The following is a 27,765-nucleotide window of genomic DNA, read 5'->3' as shown; positions in this document are numbered from 1 at the left end:
TAGCTTAAACAAAAAGCCTGTTTGAAAATGCTGAATAAATGTGTTCATTAGATATTTAATTTTAGAAAGATAATCTCTGAATACTTACCTAAACGGCTACATAATTCTCTACTTGTTTTTAAATCCATTTTCTCCTGTTCCTCAAGTGAGACATCTGGATAAGACACTGTTTTTTGAAGTTTACCACTACTGTGAGCCTTCTCTGACTGTCTTGATATGGACTTACTTGCCTCTGTCTTTGTGAGCTCTTTAGACTGGGATACAGCAGAAGTAAGCGACACATTTGGGGCAACCACTTTATCACACATGTATAAGTAGTAGCTGAAAACAAGTAAAAGCAAAACAAGACATATATTACATATTACGATTAAGTAAAAATCAAATATGTAACATGCATTTCTGTGGTTAAACTTTTTTTTTTTTTTAACCAAAACAGACAATATTACAACTCAGAAAATAAAGGTCACAGTAAAGAATTCTTAGGAAAAAAAATCAACACTTTAGGCATTACAAACAAAATTATAAGGGATTTTTTGTTAGTTTGCAAGTAACCCACGCTGGAGCGTAGTGGTATGATCATGGCTCACTGTAACCTCTAACTCCTGGGTTCAAGCAATCTTCCTGCCTCAGCATCCCAGGTAGCTGGGACCACACATACCCGTTTTTTTTTAGAGATAGGGTCTTGCTATGCTGCCAAGTTGGTCTTGAACTCCTGGGCTCAAGTGATACCCTCCCACCTCCAACTCCCAAAGCACTAGGATTACAGGCATAAGCAACCATAACCAGCTTGCAAGTAATTTCGTTTTTTTTTTTTTTTTTTGGCAAGTAATTTCTAAGCACTAAAAAGATACACAGAAGGAAAATCACAGGCTCTTCTCCTTCCCTCAAAACCACCTGAGAATTAAAAGCATTAAGGACTTTATACAGCTGTGTAACAACTCTGAGCAGGTAAAGTTTCACTCCAGAAAAAGAATAATCTATAACTACTTTGGAGGACTTTATCTTGCCCACCACCCTTCCAAAGCAGGGAATCTTGGCTCTTTGCTTTGGTGAGGCTGCTTCAGTGGCAGACTGCAAGGCTATGTCCTGACTCACAGGAGGCTCAGTGAGGAGCTCCCAGGGCTCTTCTTATATACCTCAGAGAGAGAGCTCTGAATGTCGCCCAGCTACTGGGCAGTTCTTGTATCAAACCCCACTGAGCAATCTTCTTGAAATACTTCACTACTTCCTACTCATTTGATAAAATGGCAATAATAAATTATGCAAAACTAAGATAGAAGAGATTACCAATTTTGACCAAAACTCACATAAAATTGCCCAGTAGACTCATCTGAGAAGCTCATGGGACAAACAAATTTCAGCTAGATATTTAAGTACCATATTTGTAACTATATTCTGAGTAACACTTAGCAAAAAGATGTAACCATTTAAGACTTGACACTCTATCCCCTGAACTCCAGACAATCTCCTCTTACATTTCATTTTCTTTGTACTAAGACATCTATATCGTTCCCCTTTGTTAATAACATACATTTTTGAGCCAAAATCTCAGTTTTCTGACAGGACAAGAAAATTGACAGGTTTAATAGTGCTCAAAAGACTTACTGCAAATACAACAGGTAAAGTAGTGATTGTACAAATGTAAATAAGACTCAGTCTCCTTATCACCATACTTGGAGGGAATACAGATTTACACTAGTAGAAAAAAATCTAGGGCTCAACAACAAAAAACTTACAATCTAGGGTGAACATTTATTGCAACAGTAAAACTCTGATTTTGAGAAGTACGGTTATTAAGAGAGCTCTTAGTTTCAAAAGAATTTCTTTTTAAAATATCAAAGTTGCAGGCTGGGTGCAGTGACTCATACCTGTAATCCCAGCACTTTGGGAGGCTGATGGCAGGTGGATCACTTGAGGTCAGGAGTTCGAGACCAGCCTGGCCAACATGGTGAAACCTCGTCTCTTCTAAAAATACAAAAATTAGCTGGGCGTAGCAGCGGGTGCCTGTAATCCCAGCTACTCAGGAGGCTGAGGCAGGAGAAATGCTTGAACCCGGGAGGCGGAGGTTGCAGTGAGCCGAGATCATACCATTGCACTCCAGCCTGGGCAACAGAGCGAGACTCCGTCTCAAAAAAAAAAAAAAAAAAAATTGAAGTTGCGGCTCGGGGCGGTGGCTCATGCCTGTAATCCTAGCAGTACTTTGGGAGGCCAAGGCTGGCAGATTACCTGAGGTCAGGAGTTCAAAACCAGCCTGGCCAACATGGTGAAACCCCATCTCTACTAAAAATACAAAAAAATTAGCCGGGAGTGACAGCTGGCGCTCAGGCTCAGCTACAGGATGCCATGGCAAGAGAACTGCTTGAACCTGGGAGGCAGAGGTTGCAGTGAGCCAAGATCCTGCCACTGCACTCCAGTCTGGGTAACACAGTGAGACTTTGTCTCAAAAAAAAAAAAAAAAAAAATCAAAGTTCTTGAAGAGTTGGTTTACCTCTTGAAGAAAAGTAAGAAATTAAAGGAGAACTTCCATTTTTTACTTGAGGGCAAAAAGAAAATGACCTATTTCTAGAAAACACATAGAAACACATAGTAAAGGTTATTTCAAATATTCAGTGCAATTTACAATTCATTTCATTTCAGATTCCTTCTTTGAAATTTTTTCTAATAAGAGTAACTAAATACAATTCACCTACCATTTCCCTATAATGATAAATAGAAACAAGAAATACATTAAATACCAATGTACTTATTTAAAAATAATTTTGAATTTTCTTTTTTTCTTTTTTTTTGAGACAGTTTTGCTCTGTCGCCTAGGCTGGAGTGCAATGACGCGATCTCGGCTCACTGCAAGCTCCGCCTCCCAGGTTCAAGCAATTCTCCTGCCTCAGCCTCCCGAGTAGCTGGGACTACAGGTGCCCGCCACCAGGCCCGGCTAATTTTTTTGCATTTTTAGTAGAGACAGGGTTTCACTGTGTTAGCCAGGATGGTCTCGATCTCCTGACCTCATGATCCACCCACCTCGGCCTCCCAAAGTGCTGGGATTACAGGCGTGAGCCACCGCGCCCAGCCTAATTTTGAATTTTCAAAGATAATCTATGATTAACAAGAAAGCCTGAAAATAAAGAAATAAATTCGTGGTCAGGCACAGTGGCTCACACCTGTAATCCCAGCACTTTGGGAGGCTGAGGCAGGCAGATCACTTGAGGTCAGGAGTTCAAGACCAGCCTGGCCAACACTGTGAAACCCCATCTATACTAAAACTACAAAAATTAGGAGGGCGTGGTGGTGTGAGCCTGTAGTCCCCGCTACTCGGGAGGCTGAGGCAGGAGAATCGCTTGAACCCGTGAGGCGGAGGTTGCAATGAGACGAGATCGCGCCACTGCACTCCAGCCTGGGTAACAGAGCAAGACTCTGCCACAAAAAAAAAATAAATAAATAATTAAATTCCCATGTCCTAGAATACTGCATGGCATATAGTTGTTGAATGAAGAAATGAATGAACAAACGAACAAATAAATACCAACTCACCTGGGGTGTAAAAATGAATGTGTCTGAGAAACATGGTCACCTTCCTGCTTTATAACAGGATACCATGACTGTAATTCCATTCCTGATGGTGCATGTGTCTGCAGAAAAACAAGGGAAACATTTATTGAAGTAAAACTGTGAAGGTTAATTTTATGTGTCAACCTGACTGGGCCACTGGGTAAAGACAACTAACATTATTTAAGAGTCATCATGCCACGCACAGTGGTTCACACCTGCATTCCCAGCACTTTGGGAGGCAGAGTGGGGAAGATTCCTTAAGCACTGGAGTCAGCCTGGGCAACATAGGAAGACCCAGTCTCTTTAAAAAAAAAAAAAAAAAAAATTAGCCAGTTGCAGTGGTGTACATCTGTGGTCCCAGCTACTTGGGAGACTGAGGTGGGAGAATCCCTTGAGCCCAGGAAGTTGAGGCCTGCAGTGAACCATGATTGAACCATGATTGCACCACTGCACTCTATCCTGGGCAAGAGTGAGACCCTGTCTCAAGAGTCATCTTCCAGTAAGGCAGTCTTCCCTTGAAGAAGCCTGATTATCACCTGAAACTCAGAGACACCCACATGAACTATCCCATCACAAGAACAGTTTCAGTATGCATGCTAACATGGAGTACCAGAAATGACTGCATCAAATTTCATACTTATGAAATCTATTTTATTTATTTATTTTTATTTTTTTGAGATGGAGTCTCGCTCTGTCACCCAGGCTGGAGTGCAGTGGCGCGATCTTGGCTCACTGCAACCTCCACCTCCTGGGTTCAAGCGATTCTCTGCTTCAGTATCCTGAGTAGCTGGGATTACAGGCACCCACCACCACGCCCAGCTAATTTTTTGTATTCTTAGTAGAGATTGGGTTTTGCCATGTTGGCCAGGCTGATCTCAAACTCCTGACCTCAGGTGATCCCTGCTCCTCAACCTCCCAAAGTGCAGGGATTACAGGCATGAGCCACTGAGCCTGGCCAGAAATCCATTTTAAATAATAGAACTCTATAAAGGTACAGCACTGGAAAATTGATTCTTATTCCTGTACTACAATCGGCTAGACTATACCCCATCCCTACAGTATTTGTTAGCATATTAGCTAGATACCATTCTACAGCAATACTTTGCCAAATTAAATCCAAAACCACATAGTTTGCTAACACTTGTCATTAAACTATATTTCCTAATAAATATAAAAAGGATTTTTTAATACTTAAAGATGAGCTATAACTAAAAATAAAGAAAAATAAGGAGAAAGGTAACTGGTAACTTAATGAACATCTACCGGCTGAGAACTTTATACATCATTCTTAATTCTAACAAATATCCCCCATTAAATAGGTATCATTACCATTTTACAGATGAGAAAACAACTGACGTTCAGAAATTGAAGAGGGGCTCGGTTCAGTGGCTCACACCTGTAATTCCAGCACTGTGGGAGGCCGAGGTGGGTGGATCACCTGAGGTCAGGAGTTCGAGACCAGCATGGCCAACGTGGCAAAACCCCATCTCTATTAAAAACGCAAAACTTAACGAGGCGTGGTGGTGCGCTCCTGTAATCCCAGCTACTTGGGAGGCTGAGACAGGAGAATCACTTGAAACCAGGAGATGGAGGTTGCAGTGAGCCAAGATCATGCCACTGCACGCCAGCCTGGGCAACAGAGCAAGAATCGTCTCAAAAAACAAAACAAAACAAAAAAAGAAATTGAAGAGAAAAGAAGAATAAATGATCTGTGGTTACTAACTTCTCCCTTATTTTGGTTTACTTTATTTACACTTTGTCCTCCCTTCATCCCCTACATATTTCCTAGTATACGAAATTACCTTGCTTTTGTGGGAAAAGGATACTTAAAAGAGGGGGGCAAGACTCACTGGTAAGGGAAAGGGGAAAGAAGGAAAGGAGAGCTGAAATGTGGCATGGTTAAGGTGACCCACAAAAATAGGAAGTTCAGACAAACCCAGGAAACTGAGGGAGAATGCGATTAGGAACGAGTTAAACAAGGGAAAAAACAAAAAAGAGAGCTGGATATTTCTCTAAACCCTACCTTTAAGAGGTTCCATGGCCAGGCGCAGTGGCTCATGCCTGTAATCCTAGCATTTTGGGAGGCCGAGAAGGGTGGATCACCTGAGGTCAGGAGCAAGAGACCAGCCTGGCCAACATAGCGAAACCCAGTCTCTACTAAAAATACAAAAATTAGCTGGGCGTGGTGGTACACACTTGTAATCCCAGCTACTCGGGAGGCTGAGGCAGGAGAATCACTTGAACCCAGGAGGCGGAGGCTGCAGTAAGCCGAGATTGCACCACCGCACTCCAGCCTGGGCAACTGAGCCAGAATCCATCTCAAGATTAAAAAATAATAATAAAAAAATAAAAGAAGCTCCAATTCCGGTCGGGTGCGGCAGCTCATGCCTGTAACTTTGGGAGGCTGAGGGAGGTGGATCACCTGAAGTCAGGAGTTTGAGACCAGCCTGGCCAACATAGAGAAACGCCGTTTCTACAAAAATTAGCTGGACATGGTGGTGACTGCCTGTAATCCCACCTACTTGGGTGGCTGAGGCAGGAGAATCACTTGAATCCGGGAGGCAGAGGTTGCAGTGAGCTGAGTTCGCGCCACTGCACTCCAACCTGGGTGACAGAGCAAGACTTTGTCTCCAAAAAAAAAAAAAAAAAAAAGAGAGAGTCCAATTCCCAATTCCTTCTGTATGGGGAATGACAACTTCATTCAATAATGAATAAAACCACATATAGTGGAGAGCCATTAAACACCAACAAATTAGGAAAGTAGCAAAGCTGTTTTGCCTGATATCCCAATATTCCAGTTTGGAACCAAGAAACTAAGGACTGCAAACAGATCTCTGGATGTTAAGCAGTAGTGATTAAAACAAAATCAACTCTAAACTATCCAAACTCTGGTTTGATTACTGAGATCCTACTAATGGAGGAAATCAATGAGAATGAAGAAACCTGGGAGAGATCTGACAAGTAACCCACTGCCCTCAACAAAACAGGCTGAAAACAGAAAGGAAACAGCTCTTAGAATATGTATCTTAAAATCTGATCAGTCAGGAGATGATTTAGGGCCAACTAAAGGACAAAACTAGGCAGGGCACGGTGGCTCACGCCTGTAATCCCAGCACTTTGGGAGGCCAAGGCAGGCAAATCACGAGGTCAGGAGTTCAAGGCCAGCCTGGCCAATATAGTGAAACCCTGTCTTACTAAAAATACGAAAATTAGCCAGGTGTGGTGGTACGCCGCTGTAATCCTAGCTACTCAGGAGGCTGAGGCAGGAGAATCGCTTGAACCTGGGAGGTGGAGACTGCAGTGAGCCGAGACGGCGCCATTGCACTCCAGCCTGGGTGACAGAGCAAGGCTGTGTCTCAAAAAGAAAAAAAGAAAAAAATATGTATGTGGGAGATCTTTATTTTTGTTAAGAATTAGGCCAGGCACAGTGGCTCACACCTGTAATCCCAGCACTTTGGGAGGCCAAGGCGGGTGGATCACGAGATCAAGAGTTCAAGACCAGCCTGGCCGAGATGGTGAAACCCCGTCTCTACTAAAAATACAAAAAAAAAAAAGTAGTCGGGTGCGGCAGCAGGCGCCTGTAATCCCAGCTACTCAGGAGGCTGAGGCAGGAGAATCGCTTGAACTCAGAGGGCGGAGGTTGCAGTGAGCCGAGATCGTGCCACTGCACTCCAGCCTGGGTGACAGAGTGAGACTCTGTCTCAAAAAAAAAAAAAAAAAGAATTATTGAGCAATGAATTTGAAAGACTAATAAGACCTCAAAATTATAGGAAAAAGATTAATATTTTTAAAAGATTTAAGAGTTGAATATTCAGTGAAGGTCTCTACATGATATGTAAATGTGGAATTAAAAAAAAAAAAAAAAGGCCTGGGCACAGTGGCTCATGCCTATAAACCCAGCACTTTGGGAGGACAGGAGAATCAACTGAAACAGGGGAACAGAGGTTGCAGTGAGCTGAGATCGCTCCACTGCACTCCAGCCTGGGCAACAAAGTGCAACTCCATCTCAAAAAAAAAAAGGAAAACAGAAAAAGAAACATCACATTTTGAACTAATATTCAGAATCTGGGCAAATTCCACTGCTTATTTATAAAACAAACCGATCACTTATTTACATAGTTCCTCAGCCTATAGCTTAGTTATAGCAGTAAGAAAGGGAACTGACTTCTGGCAACAAATACTAAATGATAGATGCTAAGTGACAGCTGACAGCCTAAGGAGAGAGGAAAATTACAAGATGCAAACACAAAAACTGCTTCAAAAAGCAAGACAATCTGAGTAAAGGCTTTAGCATAGACCGGGGCAAATAATTTAATATATCTCAATTGTCCCCTACCCCAATTCAACAAAGTATGGTAATTAATGTTTAAGAATCTTGAGTTGGCCAGGCGCAACGGCTCACATCTGTGATATTACCTAGCACTTTGGGAGGCCAAAGTGGGCAGACTGCTTCAGCTCAGGAGTTTGAGACTGGCCTGGGCAACAAGGCAAAACCCCATCTCTAATAATAATACAAAAATTAGCCAGGCAAGGTGGTGTGTGCCTGTAGTCCCAGCTACTTGGGAGGCTAAGGCAGGAGGATCACTTGAGCCCAGGAAACAGAGGTTGCAGTGAGCTGAGATTGCTCCATGGCACTCCAGCCTGGGTGACAGAGCCAGACCCTGTCTCGTTAAAAAAATAAAAACTCTTGAGTCAACATGACATAGCTAAATTATGTTCTGTATACCACTTAGATTCAAAACTTTTTCAGACATTTTACAATTCATGAAAACAGTTTTTTAAAAAAACACAATGCTTTTAAAAAGTAGCTTAATGGGTAGAACATTTTGCACCCCAGCTCTACATGACCAAAGAGGTGTTAATGAATGAGGATAAGTTCATTCTAACAAATCAGTAAAATTTAAGATCAGTTTGAGGGCAGGAACAGTGGCTCACACCTGTAATCCCAGCACTCTGGGAGGCCGAGGTGGGTGGATCATTTGAGGTCAGGAGTTCGAAACCAGCCTGACCAAATGGTGAAACCCCATCTCTAATAAGTACAAAAAAAATTAGCTGGGCATGGTGGCGCATCCCTGTAATCCCAGCTACTCGGGAGGCTGAGGCAGGAGAATCACTTGAACCCAGGAGGTGGAGGTTGCAGTGAGCTGAGATTGCGCCACTGCACTCCAGCCTGGGCAAGAGAGTGAAACTCCGTCTCAAAAAAAAAAAAAAAAAGGAAAATCAGCTTGAATTAAATGAGAATTTCTTTTCTAGACATCATTTGTTAAAAAACAAAGAAAGCTCCTCTTTAAATAAGTGTTATAGCTGAAAGAATTCTAGATGTACTGCCCAAGAAATCAATTGTTTCCAGATTTTTTTAATTAAAACTACTAAAATTGGCCCTACCCAGTGGCTCACACCTATAGCCCCGGAATTTTAGGAGGCCAAGGCACAAGGACTGCTTGAGTCCAGCAGTTCGAAACCAGCCTGGACAACATAGAGAGACCCCCATCTCTACAAAAAAAATTGTTTTTAATTGGCCAGCCGTGGTGACGCATGCCTGTAGTCTCAGCTACTCAGGGGACTGAGGTGGGAGAATCAGTTGAAGTTGGCAGGTTTGAGGTTGCTGTGAGCTATGATTCTGCCACTGCACTGCAGCCTAGGCAACAGTGTGGGGCTTGTCTCAAAAAAAGAAAAAGAAAAAAATATAAAATTACTAAAATTGATTTATATATTTTAAAGTTTTTCCTATAATGAATACTGGAATCTCAAATCTTCAGAATATCAAGCAAATTCTAAATTTGCTCAAAGACCTTGACTTGAAATCTGACTCAATTTTGATCAAGTTCATTTCAAAACCCTACAGTTTGATTTATAAGAGTAAGTTTTATCTTTACTCATGAGCCAAACCTAGCATCTATTTATTTCTGTGTCTCTAAACTTCAGGTGCCACCTTAAATAACTGCTAGCACATTCCTTTATTTTTAAACAGTCATCCCTCTTAGCTCCTATTCTTTATTTCCTAGTCTTGACCAACCCAGTAAGAGTCAGACTAGAGCTTCTAAGGAATCTTAAAGATCACCTAGCATAGTCCCCTAGCCAATGTCTGAATTCCCTATTTAAAATCCCTGTTAAGTGGCTACGCAGCCTCTGCTTAAACAGCAGCTTGAGGTCAAGAACCAGCCTTACCTTTGTACCTAGCACTATATGCCTAGCATGTAGTAGGGACACAATAGATATTTGTTGAATGAATTCTGAATGACAGTGCAGCTCATTAATTCCCAAGGTAGCCTTTTACAAGGTTATTCTGCTACCACAAAACTCTTGGTCTCTTTCACGTTTGATATCCCTCTACTCCATGAAGCACCAAGGAAGCCCAACAGTTTCTAAGGCTGCATTTTATCAGAGATATAAATTAAACAATACAAATGATGGGGACACGCGCAACACTAACCATGATAAAATGTTGCAAGCTAATTTTACCTAATATGCTGTGGTAAGCCATAAACACATTTATAACAAATTATCCTAACTGTATGTTAAAAACAATTAAGAAAAGCACAATGTTTATGATACAACAAAACATTCAGAGGCATGCCAGATTTTCTCATCTATTCTGCATTTGTGTCAACATACAAATTAGGTTTTCAAAAAAAGAACAATATAATTAAATGGTTCAGCAGTAATGCTACTAATCAGGAATAAAAATTAGATACCAAATTATGAGTATCTACTGCCTGGTATCTTACCTTTCAACATAGGAATCATTTATTTTTATGTGTATTTAAATTTTAAAATACAATACATTATATAACTTGCCAAAGAAGTGGATCATTTAGTAGCTTAAGTTAGAACCTTAACATTTCAAAATGCTCTTATTACCCAATTTCCCCATCATTATTTACCCCAAAATGAACAGATAGCATCCTCAGTTCAAACATATAAGCAAAATTTCAGACACATAAATTTCATTCCAAAGGTTCTTTCTCTTAGGTCATAAAACTCCAAATGTCTATGAATGCACAATTTAAACAATTCCAAAATATACAGTAAAAAAATATAAAATAAGTAAAAACTAAGAAACATTTTATGAAAGTTTCTCTAAATTTCTGCACCTTCCTATGCTTATTCTGTATACATGACCCTTTGATAATCAGATTTCCTAATGAAGAACCACTCTATTTTAGTGATACGATGCTAATCAGTCTCATAATGAAAAATAATTTAGAGAGCTTGATTTCATTTACAAAAAACTTCTTGTCACTACTTTCTAAATACAAAAGCTATTCCACCTGCTCAGCATTATTCATACAAATATTCGAATTTGTACCAAAAAAAACCCTTTAAAATTCTTAGACATTTTTTTTTCCCTTGAGACAGGGTCTTGCTCTGGGGTACAGTGGTATAATTATAGCTCACTGCATCCTTCAACTCCTGGGCTCAAGGGATCCTCATGCCTCAGCCTCCAGAGTAGTTAGGACTATTGGCCCATGCCACCAAGCCTGACTAATTTTTTTTAATTTTTTTTGTAGAGACAGGGGTTGCACTATGTTGCCCAAGCTGGAACTTATTTTCAAATACTAAATCTTGCTTTTAGGTGGCACTCTAATTTTTAATTACAGCATCAGATTACTATTTTGATCTTTAATTAAGTCCTAATGACAAACATTAATGAACTAAAGAAACCAAGATAATGCCTCAAAACACTAGTGGGAATTCCAAAATTCCAACAAAAATCAGAATTAAGCCTTTTTACAAATATATGAGCCGGAAGGCCGGGCACAGTGACTCACACCTGTAATCCCAGCACTTTGGGAGGCCAAGGCGGGAGGATCACCTGAGGTCAGGAGTTCGAGACCAGCCCGGCCAACATGGTGAAACCCTGTCTCTACTAAAAATATAAAATTAGCCGGGCATAAAGGCTGGGCGCGGTGGCTCACGCCTGTAATCCCAGCTACTTAGGAGGCTGAGGCAGAAGAATCGCTTGAACCCAGGAGGTGGAGGATGTAGTGAGCCGAGATCACACCACTGCACTCCAGCCTGGGCGACATAGCAAGACTATCTAAAAAATAAAAATAAATTTAAAAAATTAGCCGGGCCTGGTGGTGCATGCCTGTAGTCCCAGCTACCGAGGGGGCTGCAACAAGAGAATCGCTTGAACCTGGGATGTGGAGGTTGTCGAGGTTGCTGTGAGCCGAGATCACGCCACTGAACTCCAGCCTGGGCAACAGAGTGAGACTCTGTCTCAAAAAAAAAAAAAAAAGTGAAAATTATTTCTAAAAACAGAATTTTTAAAGTGCTATAAGTGATAAAGATTAATTTTTAAATTTGTGTTCATAAGACAGAAGCAGTAGTGTAGGTTGGTAAATTTAATAATCTATCTCCCTAATGGCATATTTACACAAGAAATAAAATATAATGCATATGAAATGCACATTACTTTGTTCTGACCCAAAATAAATCATTAGCAACCTTACTAAACATATGACTGGATACACAGGAAGTGAATATATCTCATCAGGGTCTTTTTGCTGTGTATAATACTAAAACATTCAAGTGGTCAATAAATGATTTCAGAAGTATAAAGACACCCTACCAGATAGCTGCCAACAACTCTTACTGAAAGAAACAGAATCCCTCAGTACACTATCAGGTTTCCTTAATACTTCCAACATGTTGTGAGTAAGTGTTTCAACAAATGAAACAGAACAGTGTTACAAGGTAGCAAATAGCTACTTAGAGATTTCAAGGCTCAGTCTTGGGCCTCACTTCTCTGTAATCAATAGAATTGATCAAATTAATGCAAAACTGGGACAGTATGATCTAAGCATCTGCACTAGCTGATCAAAAACAGATCGTCAGGAGTCACAGCAATGGCAGCTGTTTCCACAGGCTGAAAGATCATACCACCTACCTCACAAAGCCAATTTTAGGTTTGAGATACTTAAAAATGCTCACAGAAAATGCAAAGGCTCGAGTTCTTGTAATAATTTTGCAACTATTATTTGGAGTCCTTAATGGAAACAAAGCCATGCAAAGTTGGTAATATAACATCCCCTTTACAACTTGAAGAAAAATACACTGATAAAAATCCTGTTAATCCTGTGACATTTTATACTGAAGGTCTGTGATGCCCAATAAACTTAATACTGCAACTACATGGAAATCTCAGTGTCATACACATTATTTTCCACTATTTGTCAAAAATTTTAATCTGTATAATTCTAAGGCTTTACTTTTCTATCTCATTTTAGCATATATGCTTAACAATTTACAGTCCTGGATTATTCTGGCCTTCAAATAATGTAAACTGGCAATATCAAAACAGAGATTGATTAATCTTACTATGTGCAATGTCCTCTATTTTCCATTTTATTCTACTTCAGGTTTTTATGTTTTTTAATGCTGGTGACCCACTAAATTGATTTCATGACCCTCCTGGCGGTTTTCAATTGAGGTTCTCAGGAGAATTTAAAATGCCCCAAGGCATCCATTGCATGTAATGAATTACCTTCTCTCCAGTGCATTTAGAATGGTACCAGTACCATCACTGGGAGAAATGACAAAACCAGCACTCAATTCATTTTCTGTAGTGCTTAAATCTCCCCTTATGGAACCCTGCTTGAGATGGCTACATGAATGACAAATTGCAGTTAGAAAAACACTGCTCTAAATGAACTGTCTTAAAATTGGTCCAAAAGTATTATTCCAGTAACTACTCCTTTTGTTTTTCTTTTTCTTTTTTTGAGACAGAGTCTCACTCTGTTGCCCAGGCTGGAGTGCAGTAGCACGATCTCCGCTCATTGCAACCTCTGACTCCTGGGTTCAAGCAATTCTCCTGCCTCAGCCTCCCAAGTAGCTCTAATTACAGGCGTGTGCCACCATGCCCAGCTATTTTTTTTATTATTATTTTTAGTAGAGATGGGGTTTCACCATGTTGGCCAGGCTGGTCTCGAACTCCCGACCTCAAATCATCTGTCTGCCTTGGCCTCCCAAAGTGCTGGGATTACAGGCGTTAGCCACCGCACCAGGCCTACTACTCCTTTATTAATACTTATGCACTCTAGAAATGCTTTTGCACAAACACAGTTACAATTACATACGCAAATGAATAAATTCCAGAGGCAGTTATCACATGGTGCAATTATGAGGAAATTGTGTTTTCTTCTTTTTACTTTCTTAGTATTTACTACAATGGGCCTATATTGTTTTCATAATCACACAAATTTAACATAGACTATAAAAAGCATAAAAGTCTTAAATCATTTTTATTAAGTTTTGTTTTGTCTTGTTTTTTTGAGAAAAACAGGGTCTTGCTCTGTTGCCCAAGCTTGGAGTGCAGTGGTGCCATCACAGCTCACTGCTGTCTCAACCTCCCCAACTCAAGCGATACTCCCATCTCAGCCCCACAAGTAGTTGGGACTACAGGCAGGCCCCACCAAGCCCAGCTAATTGTTTTTTTCAATCTTTTGTAAAGACAGGGTCAAACTATGTTACCCAAACTTTTAGTAAGTTTCTTAAGCTTTTTAATTCCTTGTTCCCATAAAAAATGCAAAATATATACTTTTAATGCCATTTGAAATCTCAAAATAAATTCAACATCACAAATAAAAACGAAATGCTGCTTTAAAACTAAACCTGTTTCCCTCTTCGAGAATCACTGGTAACTTTATAGGGCCACTTAGACTTCACTGTTATCCAAACCTTTATTAGGCATCTACCACATTCTAGAGTCGCAGACTGTAAGATATAAGAAGACTGTAAGACTATAAGATGAACTCCTGCTCTGGGAGGGGGGGGCCTCTCTCGCTCTCTCTCTCTCTATATATATATACATATATATGTATATATAGAAATATTACATATTTCTGTGATCCACTCTTAAGTCTAGAAGTCATGAAATCAAAAGGACTCAAACTAATTTTATATCTTTCCTATTCATTCTTTCTGCCTAATATAATGAGTTAGTGATTGAAGCAAACCACATTTTATTTTATTTTATTTTTTTGAGACGGAGTCTCGCTCTGTCTCCCAGGCTGGAGTGCAGTGGTGCGATCTCGGCTCACTGCAAGCTCCGCCTCCCGCGTTTACGCCATTCTCCTGCCTTAGCCTCCCGAGTAGCTGGGACTACAGGCGCCTGCCACCGCGCCCGGCTAATTTTTTGTATTTTTAGTAGAGACGGGGTTTCACCATGTTGGCCAGGATGGTCTCGATCTCTTGACCTCATGATCCGCCCGTCTCAGCCTCCCAAAAGTGCTGGGACTACAGGCGTGAGCCACCGCGCGCAGCCGGAAGCAAATCACATCTTACAACAAGATGCATTGTTTATATATTCTTTTGCTTTCTAGAGTCTAATAAAATCCTTATTTTATGTAATATGAATCCCAGTAGAATAAAATTCTATATGTGAACAAAATACAGATTCAAGCTATTACCAAAGCTATTCTCAAACAAGTTCTACCCCTTTACTAGGAACAAACTGAATTCTGGCTCGACAATCACTTTCCACTCCCAGAATTCTAAAGGGATTAAAATTAGCCCAATTCGCTGGGTGCGGTGGCTCACGCCTGTAATCCCAGCACTTTGGGAGGCTGAGACAGGCAGATCACCTGAGGTACGGAGTTCGAGATCAGCCTGACCAATATGGTGAAACCACATCTCTACAAAAAATACAAAAATTAGCCAGCTATGGTGGCACATGACTGTAATTCCAGCTACTAGGGAGGCTGAGGCATGAGAATCACTTGAACCCAGGAGGCGGAGGTTGCAGTGAGCCGAGATTGCCTTATTGCACTCCAGCCTGAGCTACAAAAGCAAAACTCCTTATCAAAAAAAAAAATTAGCCCAATTCTTGATTACTTCTTTGGTTTCCCAGTGGCATAAATGATAACATATGCACTGCTACGAGAAAACTACTGGCTGACTATGATGATCCAGGCCTACTCTGAAAACACGGCCATCTCTTTTTTGTTTTTCTTCTTTAAAGTTTCTAAGTTTTTTCCCATTTCTCAAACAAAAAGGATAAATTTCTAACTTTCAAAAATCATATGCTAACAATTCTATTTTTTAATAATAAAAATAAAGAGACTGTATTTCCTAAACCACAGGGGGCACTATTTGCAAAGCCACTCTAGAGATTTCAAAAAAAAAAAAAAAAAATGCCAGGGATAGGGAGGGTCCACATATCCTGTTATTAACAGAATGAGCTCCAAAAACTTGATTACTCTGAAGTTATTATAAAAGTCGTTTTGTAAAAAATGAGAAAGGCACTAAACAAAACCTTATCCAATCTAAGCAGGTCTGGATTGGTCTCCATCATTCAAAACCCCAATGTGGTATCAACCGAATAAATGGAATGGGCACTATCTCCAATCAATGTATCTTTTTGGGTAACAAGTCGAAAATAATGAAATAATTCAGAAAATGCTTCTATAATTAAAAAACTGTTTCACACTTTCTTCTTGCACACTTCATTTTAGTAAGCAAATATCCAACTACTGTAATTACTGTGTAAAAAAAACTATAAATGAGATACATTTGAACCCAATATTCAGTTATCTTGTTTGTCTCAGAAATATAATTCTAGATAAGAAAATGAGGAAAGGAGGACTCAAATACATAATATTTCAATAGTAGTTTGAAATACCATCCTACATTTCTGCAGTAAAGGCTCTTAACTTCCAAAATGCTCATTCTCTTGTTTGATGAATTATATTAACAGTTTATGCGCAAATTGTATCTGTTTAAAGGTTAAGCCATCTTTAAAAGAAAATCCAAATATTCTAAAATATAGTTTACTGTTATTTTTCAAAAATCTATTCAGTTAAAAAAAGAAAAATTTAATTGAGTGCCTTTGACATGCCAGGCTTTGAACTCGGTTCCAAAAAAATAGAAAAAAAACTCTGTAAACTAGTGGGAACAGTTACTAATTTTAGAAAGTAAGACAAAAGTATTCATAATGGTCCCTCATATGAGCACAAATACTTCATCTGACTCTCAACTTATCCCCACTTGATCAAAAATTTTGCTAATTGCAAAATGTAATCTGTATCACTGGGGTAGCAAATCACCATCAAATCCACCACAATTATTACCAGATCACATTCTGTCCCAACACAACTCTTTGTAGTTGCCCATTCTACTGTTCCTTATCTCAATTAGGTTTATACTGACAAATACGCTGCCTAATACAAGTATAATTAAAAGCTTGCAAGAGGGGAGAAATATTTTGTACTATTATTACTCCAGTGATCTCTACAGAAATGAAGAAGTGAAACAAAAATGCAAAATTAAACTCTCAAACGGCTAATACGCTTTCAGGGAAAAAAAATTTTTTAAGTTGCTATCTTTAGGTCATCTGTTTGTATCATAAGTAATCTATAGAGATTTTTCCCCCCAAGTAGATTAAAAACTAAAATATTTTACTTACCTAAGAGTAGTCCAGTCTAAATGTTAAACGTTTAAATTTTAGCCAGGCACGGTGGCTCACGCCTGTAATCCCAGCACTTTGGGAGACTGAGGCTGGTGGATTGCCTGAGATCAGGAGTTCGAGACCAGCCTGGCCAACATAGTGAAAACCCCATCTCTACTAAAAATACAAAAAATTAGCTGGGCGTGGTGGCAAGCACCTGTAATCCCAGCTACTAGGGACACTGAGGCAGGAGAATTGCTTGAACCTGGGAGGCGGAAGTTGCAGTGAGCCAAGACTGCGCCATTGCACTCCAGCCTGGGCAACAAGAGCGAAACTCCGTCTCAATAAAAAAAAAAAAAAAAAGGGTATATATAGTTCTTAACTTAGTAAAGTGGAGACTGTCAGCCACATGCTACAGTAGGGAAGAATCGGCCAGGCGCAGTGGCTCACGCCTGTAATCCTAGCACTTTGGGAGGATGACGAGGTCAGGAGATCGAGACCATCCTGGCTAACACGGTGAAACCCCATCTCTACTAAAAAAATAGAAAAAATTAGCCAGGCGTGGTGATGGGCACCTGTAGTCCCAGCTACTCAGGGGGCTGAGGCAGGAGAATGGCGTGAACCTGGGAGGTGGAGCTTGCAGTGAGCTGAGATCGCGCCACTGCACTCCAGCCTGGGCGACAGAGCGAGACTCCGTCTCAAAAAAATAAACAAAAAAAAAAAAAGTGAAGAATCACCTACAACAAATGACCACTTCCAATATGTTTGAAAATAATCTTAAGTAAACATTACTCTTCAAATTTTATTTACAAATGATTAATTTGCCTGTTGATCTTTTTTTCATACAAACATAATATTCAAAAAAATTAGAATTAGATCAAATTTATTTTAATTTTCTATTTTTGTTTACATAAATTTGATCTACTCCTGATTTTGCTGAATATCCACTGAAGATGTGAAAAAGAATCAGGAATGTGATGTTTGCATGTATTTATACAGTTTAAAGTACAATAATGATTATTCCAATAAAAAACACAAAAAGCTCGTATCAGGTAAGTAACTTGACAACATTCTGTAGAACAACATAGGCAGATCTAAAATCAAGTGTGTGTGTGTGTGTGTATATTTTTTTTTTGAGACAGAGTTTCACTCTGTCACCCAGGATGAAGGGCATGGTGTGAACTCAGCTCACTGAAACCTCCACCTCCTGGGTTCAAGCTATTCTCCTGCCTCAGCCTCCCAAGTAGCTGGGATTACAGGCGTGTGCCACCATGCCCTGCTAACTTTTGTATTTTCAGTAGAGATGGCGTTTCACCATATTGGCCAGGCTGGTCTCGAACCCCTGACCTCAGGTGATCCACCCACCTCAGCCTCCCAAAATGCTGGGATTACAGGCGTGAGCCACCGCGCCTGGCCTAAAATCAAGTATATTTCTTATGGCGACTTGAGTAAGAAAGAGTTATTAGCTATATTTAATTAAGTTGTCTCATTTCAAATTATTTATAATTTACAAGATATTACAATTTATTAACATTAAAATGTATTAATATATTACATATTTTATAATTGTAAAATAATTAAGTTGTTTCATTTCAAACAACTTACTGAGTTTCAGGACTTTTTTTAATCCAAAAGCAATACTTTGATTACATAAACTATATACACATGTCAAATCATGTCAGTATTCACACTAAACATCAGGTCCTTTACATAACACGTTAATATATTTAGTACAGTCTTAAAAAAAAAAAAAAAAAAAAAAAAAAGGCCAGGCGCAATGGCTCATGCCTGTAATCCCAGCACTTTGGGAGGCCGAGGCAGGTGGATCATCTGAGGTCAGGAGTTCAAGATCAGCCTGGCCAGCATGGTGAAACCCCGTCTCGACTAAAAATTTAAAAATTAGCTGGGTATGGTGGCAGGCGCCTGTAATTGCAGCTACTTTGGAGGCTGAGGCAGGACAATCGCTTGAATCCAGGAGGCGGAGGTTGCAGTGAGCCAAGATCACACCATTGCACTCCAGCCTGGGCGCAAGAGCGAAACTCCATATCAAAAAAAAAGCCTAGTTTGACTTTTTAAAATGAGCTCCCTCTGGGTCAATTTGGCTTGTTTGGCAACCAACTCAATGACTCACAGAAGAAAATAAAAACTGTTCCTCAGTCAAGGACTATCTCATTCTCAGTTAAATACCTTAGTATTTAAATTTATATGCAGGTTAAAACAGAGTTTGAGAACCATCATAGAGGCTGAATATCCCTTATCAGAAATGCTTGGGACCAAAAGTATTTTGAATTTCTGATTTTTTCAGATTCTGGAATATGAGTACGATATGGCAGTTGAGCATCCCAAATCCAAAAATCAAAATCTGAAATACTCCAATGAGCATTTCCTGTGAGTGCCATGTCAGCATTCAAAAAGTTTTGGCCTTTAGAGCATTTCAGATTTTGGATTTGGGATGCTCAACCTGTACTAAGGTAAATTGATAAGAAAAGTTAATGTTTCTCAAAATTCAGTTTCTGCTACTAACATGTGCTTCAGGGGCAAATAGTGAAAAATTACTAAACTTCGAGTTAGAAGCCCTGTATTCAACTCCTGATTCTCGTTATACAACCAGGAGCACGTGACTCATCTAAGAGGTGGAAATATTGTCATTCATTCCTCACAGACCCTAAAAAATAACTGTACTTCACAATGTTCTGAGTACGTTTTTAAAACGTGAAGTGGTAAGCATAATAAAACAACCACTCAAGTACGTATTAAATATGAACCAAAGAAAAGAATCTTTCTTAAAGTATGGGTGTTTGAAATTTTCTTAAATTCCTTTAAATTTCTCAAATTCACATAAAATTACAAGCAATATCAAAATACACCACAAACACTAATTCAAATACTGCAAAATGTAACACAGCAAAAAGATCAGAAAAAAATCTCACACCTTCCTAAAATCAAAAATGTATTCAAATCAGTGAATTCTGGGACAAAAAGGGATTACATCCCAGACGAAGGATGGTTTCAGTGTTAACCAAACCTCAGCACATTGTTTCAGTTAAGTAAATTAATCCATCATCTTTTTTTTTTTAAACCTTTATCATGGTTCTCAGATGTTTTTCACATAAACACAGAGCAAGAATATTAGGAAAAGTAGTTTATCCAAAATACACTTATGTCAGACTAATAATTAGACTGGGGCGGGCCAGGCGCCATGGCTCATGCCTGTAATCCCAGCAATTGAGAGGACGAGGAGGTCGGATCACCTCAGGTCAGGAGTTAAGACCAGCCGGCTAGGCTGTAAAATCCCATCTCTACTAAAAATACAAAAAACTAGCTAGGCATGGTGGTGGGCACCTGTAACCCCGGCTACTTGGGAGGCTGAGACAGCAGAATCACTTGAATCTGGGAGGTGGAGATTGCAGTGAACCGAGATCGCGCCATTGTACTCCAGCCTGGGCAATAAAAGCGAAACTCCGTCTCAAAAAAAAAAAAAAAAAAAAGACTGGAGCAACAATATCTGGCAAATGTGGCCTCCAACAGACATGTAAGAGTAGACCACCACTGGGCATGGTGGCTCACGCCTGTAATCCTAGCATTTTGGGAGGCAGAGACAGGCGCATTGCCTGAGCTCAGGAGTTCGAGGCCAGCCTGGGCAACATGGTGAAACCCCCTCTCTACTAAAATACAAAAGAAATTAGCTGGGCGTGGCGGTGGGCGCCTGTAGTCCCAGCTACTCGGAAGACTGAGGCAGGAGAATTGCTTGAACCCAGGAGGCAGAGGTTGCAGTGAGCCGAGATCGTGCCACTGCACTCCAGCCTCGGCGACAGAGCAAGACTTGTCTCTACAAAAAAAAAAAGTACAGCACCTAATTAGCTTGGGGGCAAGATATCACAAATATCAAAAGGGGCATTCCACATTTTGAAATATAATCTCTGAGCACAAACTTCAGCACGGGACAATTCCAACTGTAAGCAAGTTCTACACTGAGCACTGGCTTGAAGTCAATCCTGATTTAAAATTAGGTAATAGGCCGAGAGCAGTGGCTCACATCTGTAATCCCAGCACTTTGAGAAGCCAAGGCGGGTGGATCACCTGAGGTCAGGAGTTTGAGACCAGCCTAGCTAACATGGCGAAACCAGTCTCTGCTAAAAATAACAAAAATTAAAGGGTGTGGTGGCTGATGCCTGTAATCCCAGTGACTCAGGAGGCTGAGGCAGGAGAATCACTTGAACCCAGGAGGCGGAGGCTGCAATCAGCCAAGATCGCGCCACTGCACTCTAGCCTGGGCAACAAGAGCGAAACTCTATCTCAAAAAAAAAAAATCAGTTAATAACTACACCTAAAGAATATAAACTTATCTAGCAGCCACTGGCAAGAAATTTCAAAGTGCTGGTCTTCTGGAAGCAGCAAGCAGCAAACTACCATAAATGAGTCTAAAATTATTATCTTCATTAGGCTTAACCAATGTCTTAAACTACACTGTTACCTAAATTTCCCTCAAAACCTTAAAGGCACCAGAATAAAGCTCAGGATCCCAAGTCTTAAGGACTAGTCCAAGCTCTAACTTTGCTGTGAATAAACCTTCAGTCAGTCATTTAATATGCTTTATTCATTTCTTCTGTAAAACAGAAAAGGGCAAGGATATTTCAAGGAATCAAAACTAATAGTGGAAAAATTCAAAGTTCCTAAATGAAACACAGCCAACCTCTTGTTAAGAATTAAATAAAATTATCTATGTAAAACTGCTCAAGAATAATGTTTGCCACATTTTAAACACTTAGTGTTAGGAACTGTTATTACACATTAATTTTAGTCAAATAGGAAAAAATATAAAACAACCCGATCAACAAACTAAATATTTAATAATCCCAATCTTGTCCATTACCTCGGCATTCAAAACCTTGGAATGAAAATAATAGTTTAGCCTACTAGATAATGCAGCAGGAAAAATAAAATTATGATACCTTGGCTGATAGGTGGTTGTGTTTTTTTTTTTTTTGAAATGGAGTATTACTCTGACGCCCAGGATGGACGGTGGTGGCGTGATCTCAGCTTACTGCAACCTCCACTTCCCAGGTTCAAGCGATTCTCCTGGCTCAGCCTCCCAAGTAGCTGGGACTACAAACACACACCACCATGCCTGGCTAATTTTTGTATTTTTAGTAGAGATGGGGTTTTACCATGGTGGCCAGGCTGATCTCAAACTCCTGACCTGAAGTGATCTGCCCACCTGGGCCTCCCAAAGTGCTGGGATTGTGAGCCATTGCTCCCACCTGTTGATGGGTTGTTTGTTTTGTTTTGTTTTTTGATGGAGTTTCCCTCTTGACGCCTACGCTGGGGCGCAATGGCACAATCTCGGCTCACTACAACCTCCGCCTCCGGGGTTCAAGCGATTCTCCTGCCTCAGCTCCTGAGTAGCTGGGATTACAAGTGTGCGACACCACATCCGTCTAATTTTTGTATTTTTAGTAGAGATGGGATTTCACCATGTTGGCCAGGCTGGTCTCAAACTCCTGACCTCAGGTGATCCACCTACTTCAGTTCCCCAAAGTGTTGGGATTACAGGTGTGAGCCACTGACCCCGGCAGGTTTTTATATTAATATTTTATTAGTTTAAAATAACTTTTCCTTACTCTGTCATTTTTTTTGTTATTCCTTTCAAATCACAAATTCTTCAGATACATGTCTTTTCCATTTGTTTCAAATATTGAGCAAGCCTGAATATCCAAACATAGAAACATCAGAAATCATAGGTGTATCTCTGAAAAATGCTGTTTTGAGCCCACAGGAATTGTGGCCATTGTACCATTTGCAAATGGAGATAACACCAAAGCGCAAATTATCGAGTCCTAGAAAAACAACAGATGTAGTGGTCAAGAAGCAGGATGTGTGCAAAAGAGGATAAGAAAAAGAAGCCCTGGCTGGACACAGGGGCTCAAGGATGTAATCCCAGCCCTTTGGGAGGCCAAGGTGGGCGGATCACGAGGTCAGGAGTTCAAGACCAGCCTGGCCAACATGCTGAAACCTGGCCTCTACTAAAAGCACAAAAAAAAAAAAAAAAAAAAAAAAGAAGCCCTAACTCCTCCACTCCCTGGCTACATAATTTTGGGAAAGTCATATTATCTCTCTGAGCTTCATTCACTTTATCTAAAAATGGAATAATAGTCTTACTTCTCTCACAGGATGTTTGGAAAGTCAAATGAGGAAACATACTGCAAAGCACTTTATGGCCTAAAAACTGCAATACAAATATATCAATTGGTATTTTGTTGTTGTTGCATGAGCAATGTTCAACATACAGGTTAAGTTACACACTAAACATAGAATTTTCATTTCAAAGTAAACCATTACCATTATTAAAAATTGATATAAAAAACTTGCCTTGGATTGATTTCTCTTTCCACTTCTCATGCTAAACTTCTCCTTCATTTCTTCTAAAATTATCTTCAGTTTCTTTTCTTCAGGTGTTCCTAAGTATTTTTGGTTCACATGAAGATAGCAATGCCATTTAGCTGATTCAAAGCCCCAGTGGCAAGTTCTTTTGTCAGGTGATCTGTGAGAATGCATCACAAACGTCTGGGGTGCAAACATTCCACAACACTCCAGACATTGAATACACGGAGCATCAGGCTGAACATAAAACTGGGGTGCAAACAGACCCTGACATTTGCCTAGGCATTCATGTTCCACTTCAAAGGCACTGCCAGTTTCCTTTAACTGGGCCAATGAGTTTTTAGCAGGAAGTACGCTACCATTTTGAGGAAAAGTTCGTGGCCGCAATAAAGCATTACATAATCTTTGTGCATCAGTTAATGTAATCAGCCCACAGGATGGGGCATTGAATGGAAGTATGCCCAGTACCTTTAAGATATGAAGCTGGTCTGAAGTACACCTTGAACAATATATGTACAATTCATCACACACTGTATTTATTTGCTGGAGTGTAAATTCTCGGAGAACAGAATTTAAGACTTGGGGCAAACAGAGTCTCTTTTCTCCTCCAACTTGAAAACAAGAAATAGATTCCCCTTCCAACACAGTCTGAGTGAGTTCTGTGGAGCTATCTGAAGGGATGAGCAATGGGCCAGGAAGAATCTGAGGTGATGGAAGAGGCAGAAATACAGTAGGCGACATGCTTTCTTGGGAATGCCGAGCAGAAAATGCTGCTGGTCCACCCAGCGAGCTCTGACTACTTAAATGGAATTGTGCCAATGTGTGTTTCAAACTGGGATTTAAATGCAAAGTTTCAGGAACAGAAGTACAGGTTCGCTTGACATGCTCTCCATCAGTTTCCACTGGTGCTTCTCCATAGTCATCCAAGTGTTCCTTCTTAACTGTTGGCACCTTGTTTATCGTTTTTCCATTTGCATGAATGTCTGTTATCATTTTTTTCGCTGGGGGGCTGCCATCATCTCCCATCCCATTCAGTTTTTTAGTTGAGCCCTGAACCAAGGAGAAATTTGTCTGGAGGTTTTCCATGGTACACTCTTCTGTTAAATAATTAAGTCTGAGATTAGCATTTCTATTTAGTTGCTTATTTGAAAAGAGGAAAGTAATGAATGGATACAAATGCCTATCGTAACTTACTCTCAAACTTTCAAAGCGAGAGCCCCTTAAATTAATAAATTTTGCGACTTAGTTTTGGTTCTCCTTATAATCTGGTATAATTTCACTACAAATCCTATAAAATTGTTCGTTTTGCCTCTAATAATAAAGAAAAAAGGCACACCTCTGAGGATGCCTTTGTTTTCTTGAATTCTTCAGATATACATATTAAAATAAAGTTACCAATTTCTCAGTTAAAGATGTCCAGGGTCAATGCAATGGTCTGGTTTGTTTTAACCAAAACACATGAAAAGTTTATGCCATTCCTTGTGCCATAAAATCTAGACTCAAACACAAGTCAAAATGATGCAACCAAATTTAATCTTTACCACCAAGGAAACCAAAAAGGAGGGCAGAGGGAGTATTTCCTCTAAAAATGATGGTCTGCTGGTCTGTGCTGAAAAACTGAAGACGTGTGTAAATCCTCACACCAGTAAGAACAGCCTCCGACTTAAAAAACTGCCCAGTTATCTTCAAGGATTATAGTTCATTCTTCTTTTAATTAATCTGGAAGAAGAGAAGGGGGGTTGGGGAAGAGTTACATTTGAATTTGCTCCAGAGGCCAAAGGGCCAATTTGAAACCAGTTTCTTTTATTTATTTATTTTTTTCTTTTTTTTACGGAGTCTCGCTCTGTCGCCCAGGCTGAAGTGCAGCGATCTCGGCATACTGCAACCTCCGCCTCCCGGGTTCAAGCAATTTTCCTGTCTCAGCCTCCGGAGTAGCTGGGACTACAGGCGCAAGCCACGACACCCGGCTAATTTTTTTGTATTTTTAGTAGAAACGGGGTTTCACCATATTAGTCAGGCTGGTCTTGAACTCCCGACCACAGGTGATACGCCCGCCCGGGCCTCCCAAAGTGCTGGAATTACAGGCGTAAGCCACCGCACCCGGCCGAAATCAGTTTCTTAAACTGAGTTCAGTTTACCAAGGTGAAGCTTGAGTGATTTCTTTAAATCTAACACCAGTTTACTAGAAGAACATTCATTTAAATAGGAAAGCAATTTGGAGTTGCGTAAAGCGAGCAATAATATAACATAAAAGGCCTTTCGAGTTCAGAATATGAAGACTCTTAAGCAGATCATCTCAATTAGTACCAGGGGCTTTCTCAGCTATGCCATTTTAAGGGAGGAAAAAAATCCATTACTTCATCTCCTATTTAAAAACAAAAAAACAGTTTCATCCAAAAAAATCAGATAGAAGTTAACATATCTACCATATGTAACTAAGTTACAATTTTAAGTGGATTAATTCAGCTAGTCCGTGTACACTATTTTTCTGGAATGACTGCAGGCAAAAATTAACTTTCTCTTAAAAAAAGGTTAGCGATTTTACTTAATGGAAGCCAAAAGCTATAGACTCCACGCCCGGGAATCTCCATCCTTCAACAAGACTAATCCGGGACAAAAAGCACAAGGCAGACAAACCTCACAAAGAATGCAAATGGAGGAAGAGGGGAAAAGAAAAGACTCTTTTTCCACTTCCTTCTTGAGAGAAAAGCCAAAAGAAATCCAATAAATAGAAATTTTTGCTTCCCAAACTCTCAGCACTTTACCTTAAAACAGACCCAAAGGATTAAGGACCAATGCCACCAACCATCGTACAGACTTTCGTCCACCACAGGAACACACCTCACTCAACACAGGCCAAGGAAGAGAGCAAGAGGCATGACCTAGAACGGGGGAGCCCCTAAAACCCTGAAGTCCTCCGCCCACTCAAAGCCACCCACCTATCTCTAACCCGGAGAGAGGGAGAACAAGGGACACGGGAAGCCTGGGGGTGGGTGTGCAAGGGGGTGGAGGGAAGTAAAGGGAGGAGTCCCCCCACCCCCACCCGCGAGCCTGGGATAACCCCAAGTGCCCTCCCAACACCGCCCCCCCGCGGGGGCCGCGGGAAGGACTGTGGAAATCCCCCCCCTCCCCGCGCACCCTCTCCCTGGGAAGTTCTCGGGTGTCACCTCAGCGCCCCTAATGCTGCACCTCCCCCCTCCAGCCCCGGGCCAGAACGAAGAGGACACCAGGGCAGTTCAGGCGCCGAGCGCGGATCCCTGCGCCGCCGGGGGCTGACGGACGGGGTCGAGACCAGGGCATCCCCGCGGAGCGCTGCTGGACTGGGGGAGGGGGGCGGTGATGGGCGTCCGGATCTCCGGGGTCCCCGCGGCTCCCGTCAAGTACAACGCCCTGCCCTGCCGGCGCCCACCGCCTGGGGCCAACGAAACGTGATCAGCCGTGGAACACCCGCCTAGCGACCCCCTCTGGCCCCGACCCCACCCGGGACCCGCGCATCCAAACCCCCTACTCGGGCCTCGGTGCCCGGGTAAGCTCGACGAGCTTTGTGAGTTCCCCACCGCCCCTGTCGCCGCCGTCGGGCTCCCAGGAGGGTGAGCGCCTCTGGCCTCCCGCCGCCTCCGCCGCGTCCCCGCCGTAAGCCGAAGCCGCACCTGTGCCCGCCGCCGCCGTCGCCGCTCGCCCGCTCCCTTCGGCTGTGCCGGCGCGGCTCCGAACCCCACACACATCGCTACACACAGCCCTCTGACGTCACCGAGTCCTCGGCCCGCCCACGTCACTGCGGAGACACACGGCTTCCCGCAGACGCCGCCGCCGTCTCCGGCCGCCCGGGGGAGAGCGAGGGCGGCGGGGAGGAGGAGGGGAAGGGAACGGAGCCAGCGGCGGCGCCGCGCGCGCGGGCCCGCCGGCGTCGCCGCCGCCGCCACTTCGCGGCTCCCGGCCCCCTCGGGGACGCGCGTGCCGTCTGGCCTATTGTGGCTCCTCAGAGCGCCCCCCTGGCCCCGTCGTCTCGCGCGCGCGCGCCCCTCCCCCCAGGCGCGCGCCCGGCGCTTCTGGCCCCGCGCGCCGTCTGGGAAGCTGGCGCGCGGCGCTGTCTGCGGTGCACCCGGCGCAGACAGGATGTTCCCTCCCCACCCCACCCTCACCGCCGCCCTCCCTCCTTCCTTCCTCTAGTCGCCCAGCCGGCTGTCTGGGGCCACCGCCCCGCCCCCGCCCCACCCGCCGCTCTGTGGTGATGGGCCAGACGCGGGGGCGCCCTGGCCGCTCGGACGCCGCGCAGCGGGGAAGAGGGGGCAGGGCAGCCGCGCGGTGCACTGTGCGCGACCCCAGCAGCCGGCAGGGCGGAGGCAGTGCCCGCCCGGCAGAGTGCCGCCGCCCGAGGTCAGGCACGGGCGACCCTCCCCCTGCGGGGCCGCAGCTGGGCCGCCCCGCCCCGGAGGCAGCCGGGCGGCGGC

At 42.1% G+C, this 27,765-nt stretch overlaps 1 protein-coding gene across 3 annotated transcripts in view; it reads right to left on the bottom strand.

Annotated features, from left to right (window-relative positions):
- The window catches only part of SKIL (SKI like proto-oncogene), a 38,959-nt gene extending 11,651 nt beyond the window's left edge, over positions 1 to 27,308 (bottom strand). The window contains exons 1-4 of one of the 3 annotated variants that reach the window (XM_016942294.4): positions 26,965 to 27,308; positions 23,303 to 25,033; positions 3,526 to 3,623; positions 89 to 321 (exon numbers count right to left, since the gene is read on the bottom strand). In XM_016942294.4, coding sequence (XP_016797783.1) covers positions 89 to 321; positions 3,526 to 3,623; positions 23,303 to 24,400 — 1,429 coding nt within the window. In that variant the 5' untranslated portion in view covers positions 24,401 to 25,033; positions 26,965 to 27,308. Of the gene's footprint in view, positions 1 to 88; positions 322 to 3,525; positions 3,624 to 23,302; positions 25,034 to 26,481; positions 26,776 to 26,964 lie in introns of those variants that run through there. The other 2 variants (XM_054681245.2, XM_054681244.2) reach the window with 2 other exon arrangements.
- Between the last annotated feature and the right edge of the window lie 457 nt (positions 27,309 to 27,765).

This window comes from Pan troglodytes, chromosome 2 (assembly GCF_028858775.2).
Source record: "Pan troglodytes isolate AG18354 chromosome 2, NHGRI_mPanTro3-v2.0_pri, whole genome shotgun sequence".
In the NCBI taxonomy this organism is placed as follows: domain Eukaryota; kingdom Metazoa; phylum Chordata; class Mammalia; order Primates; family Hominidae; genus Pan; species Pan troglodytes.
Note: the sequence above shows the minus strand (reverse complement) of the source record. Positions and strands in the feature narration are given on the sequence as shown.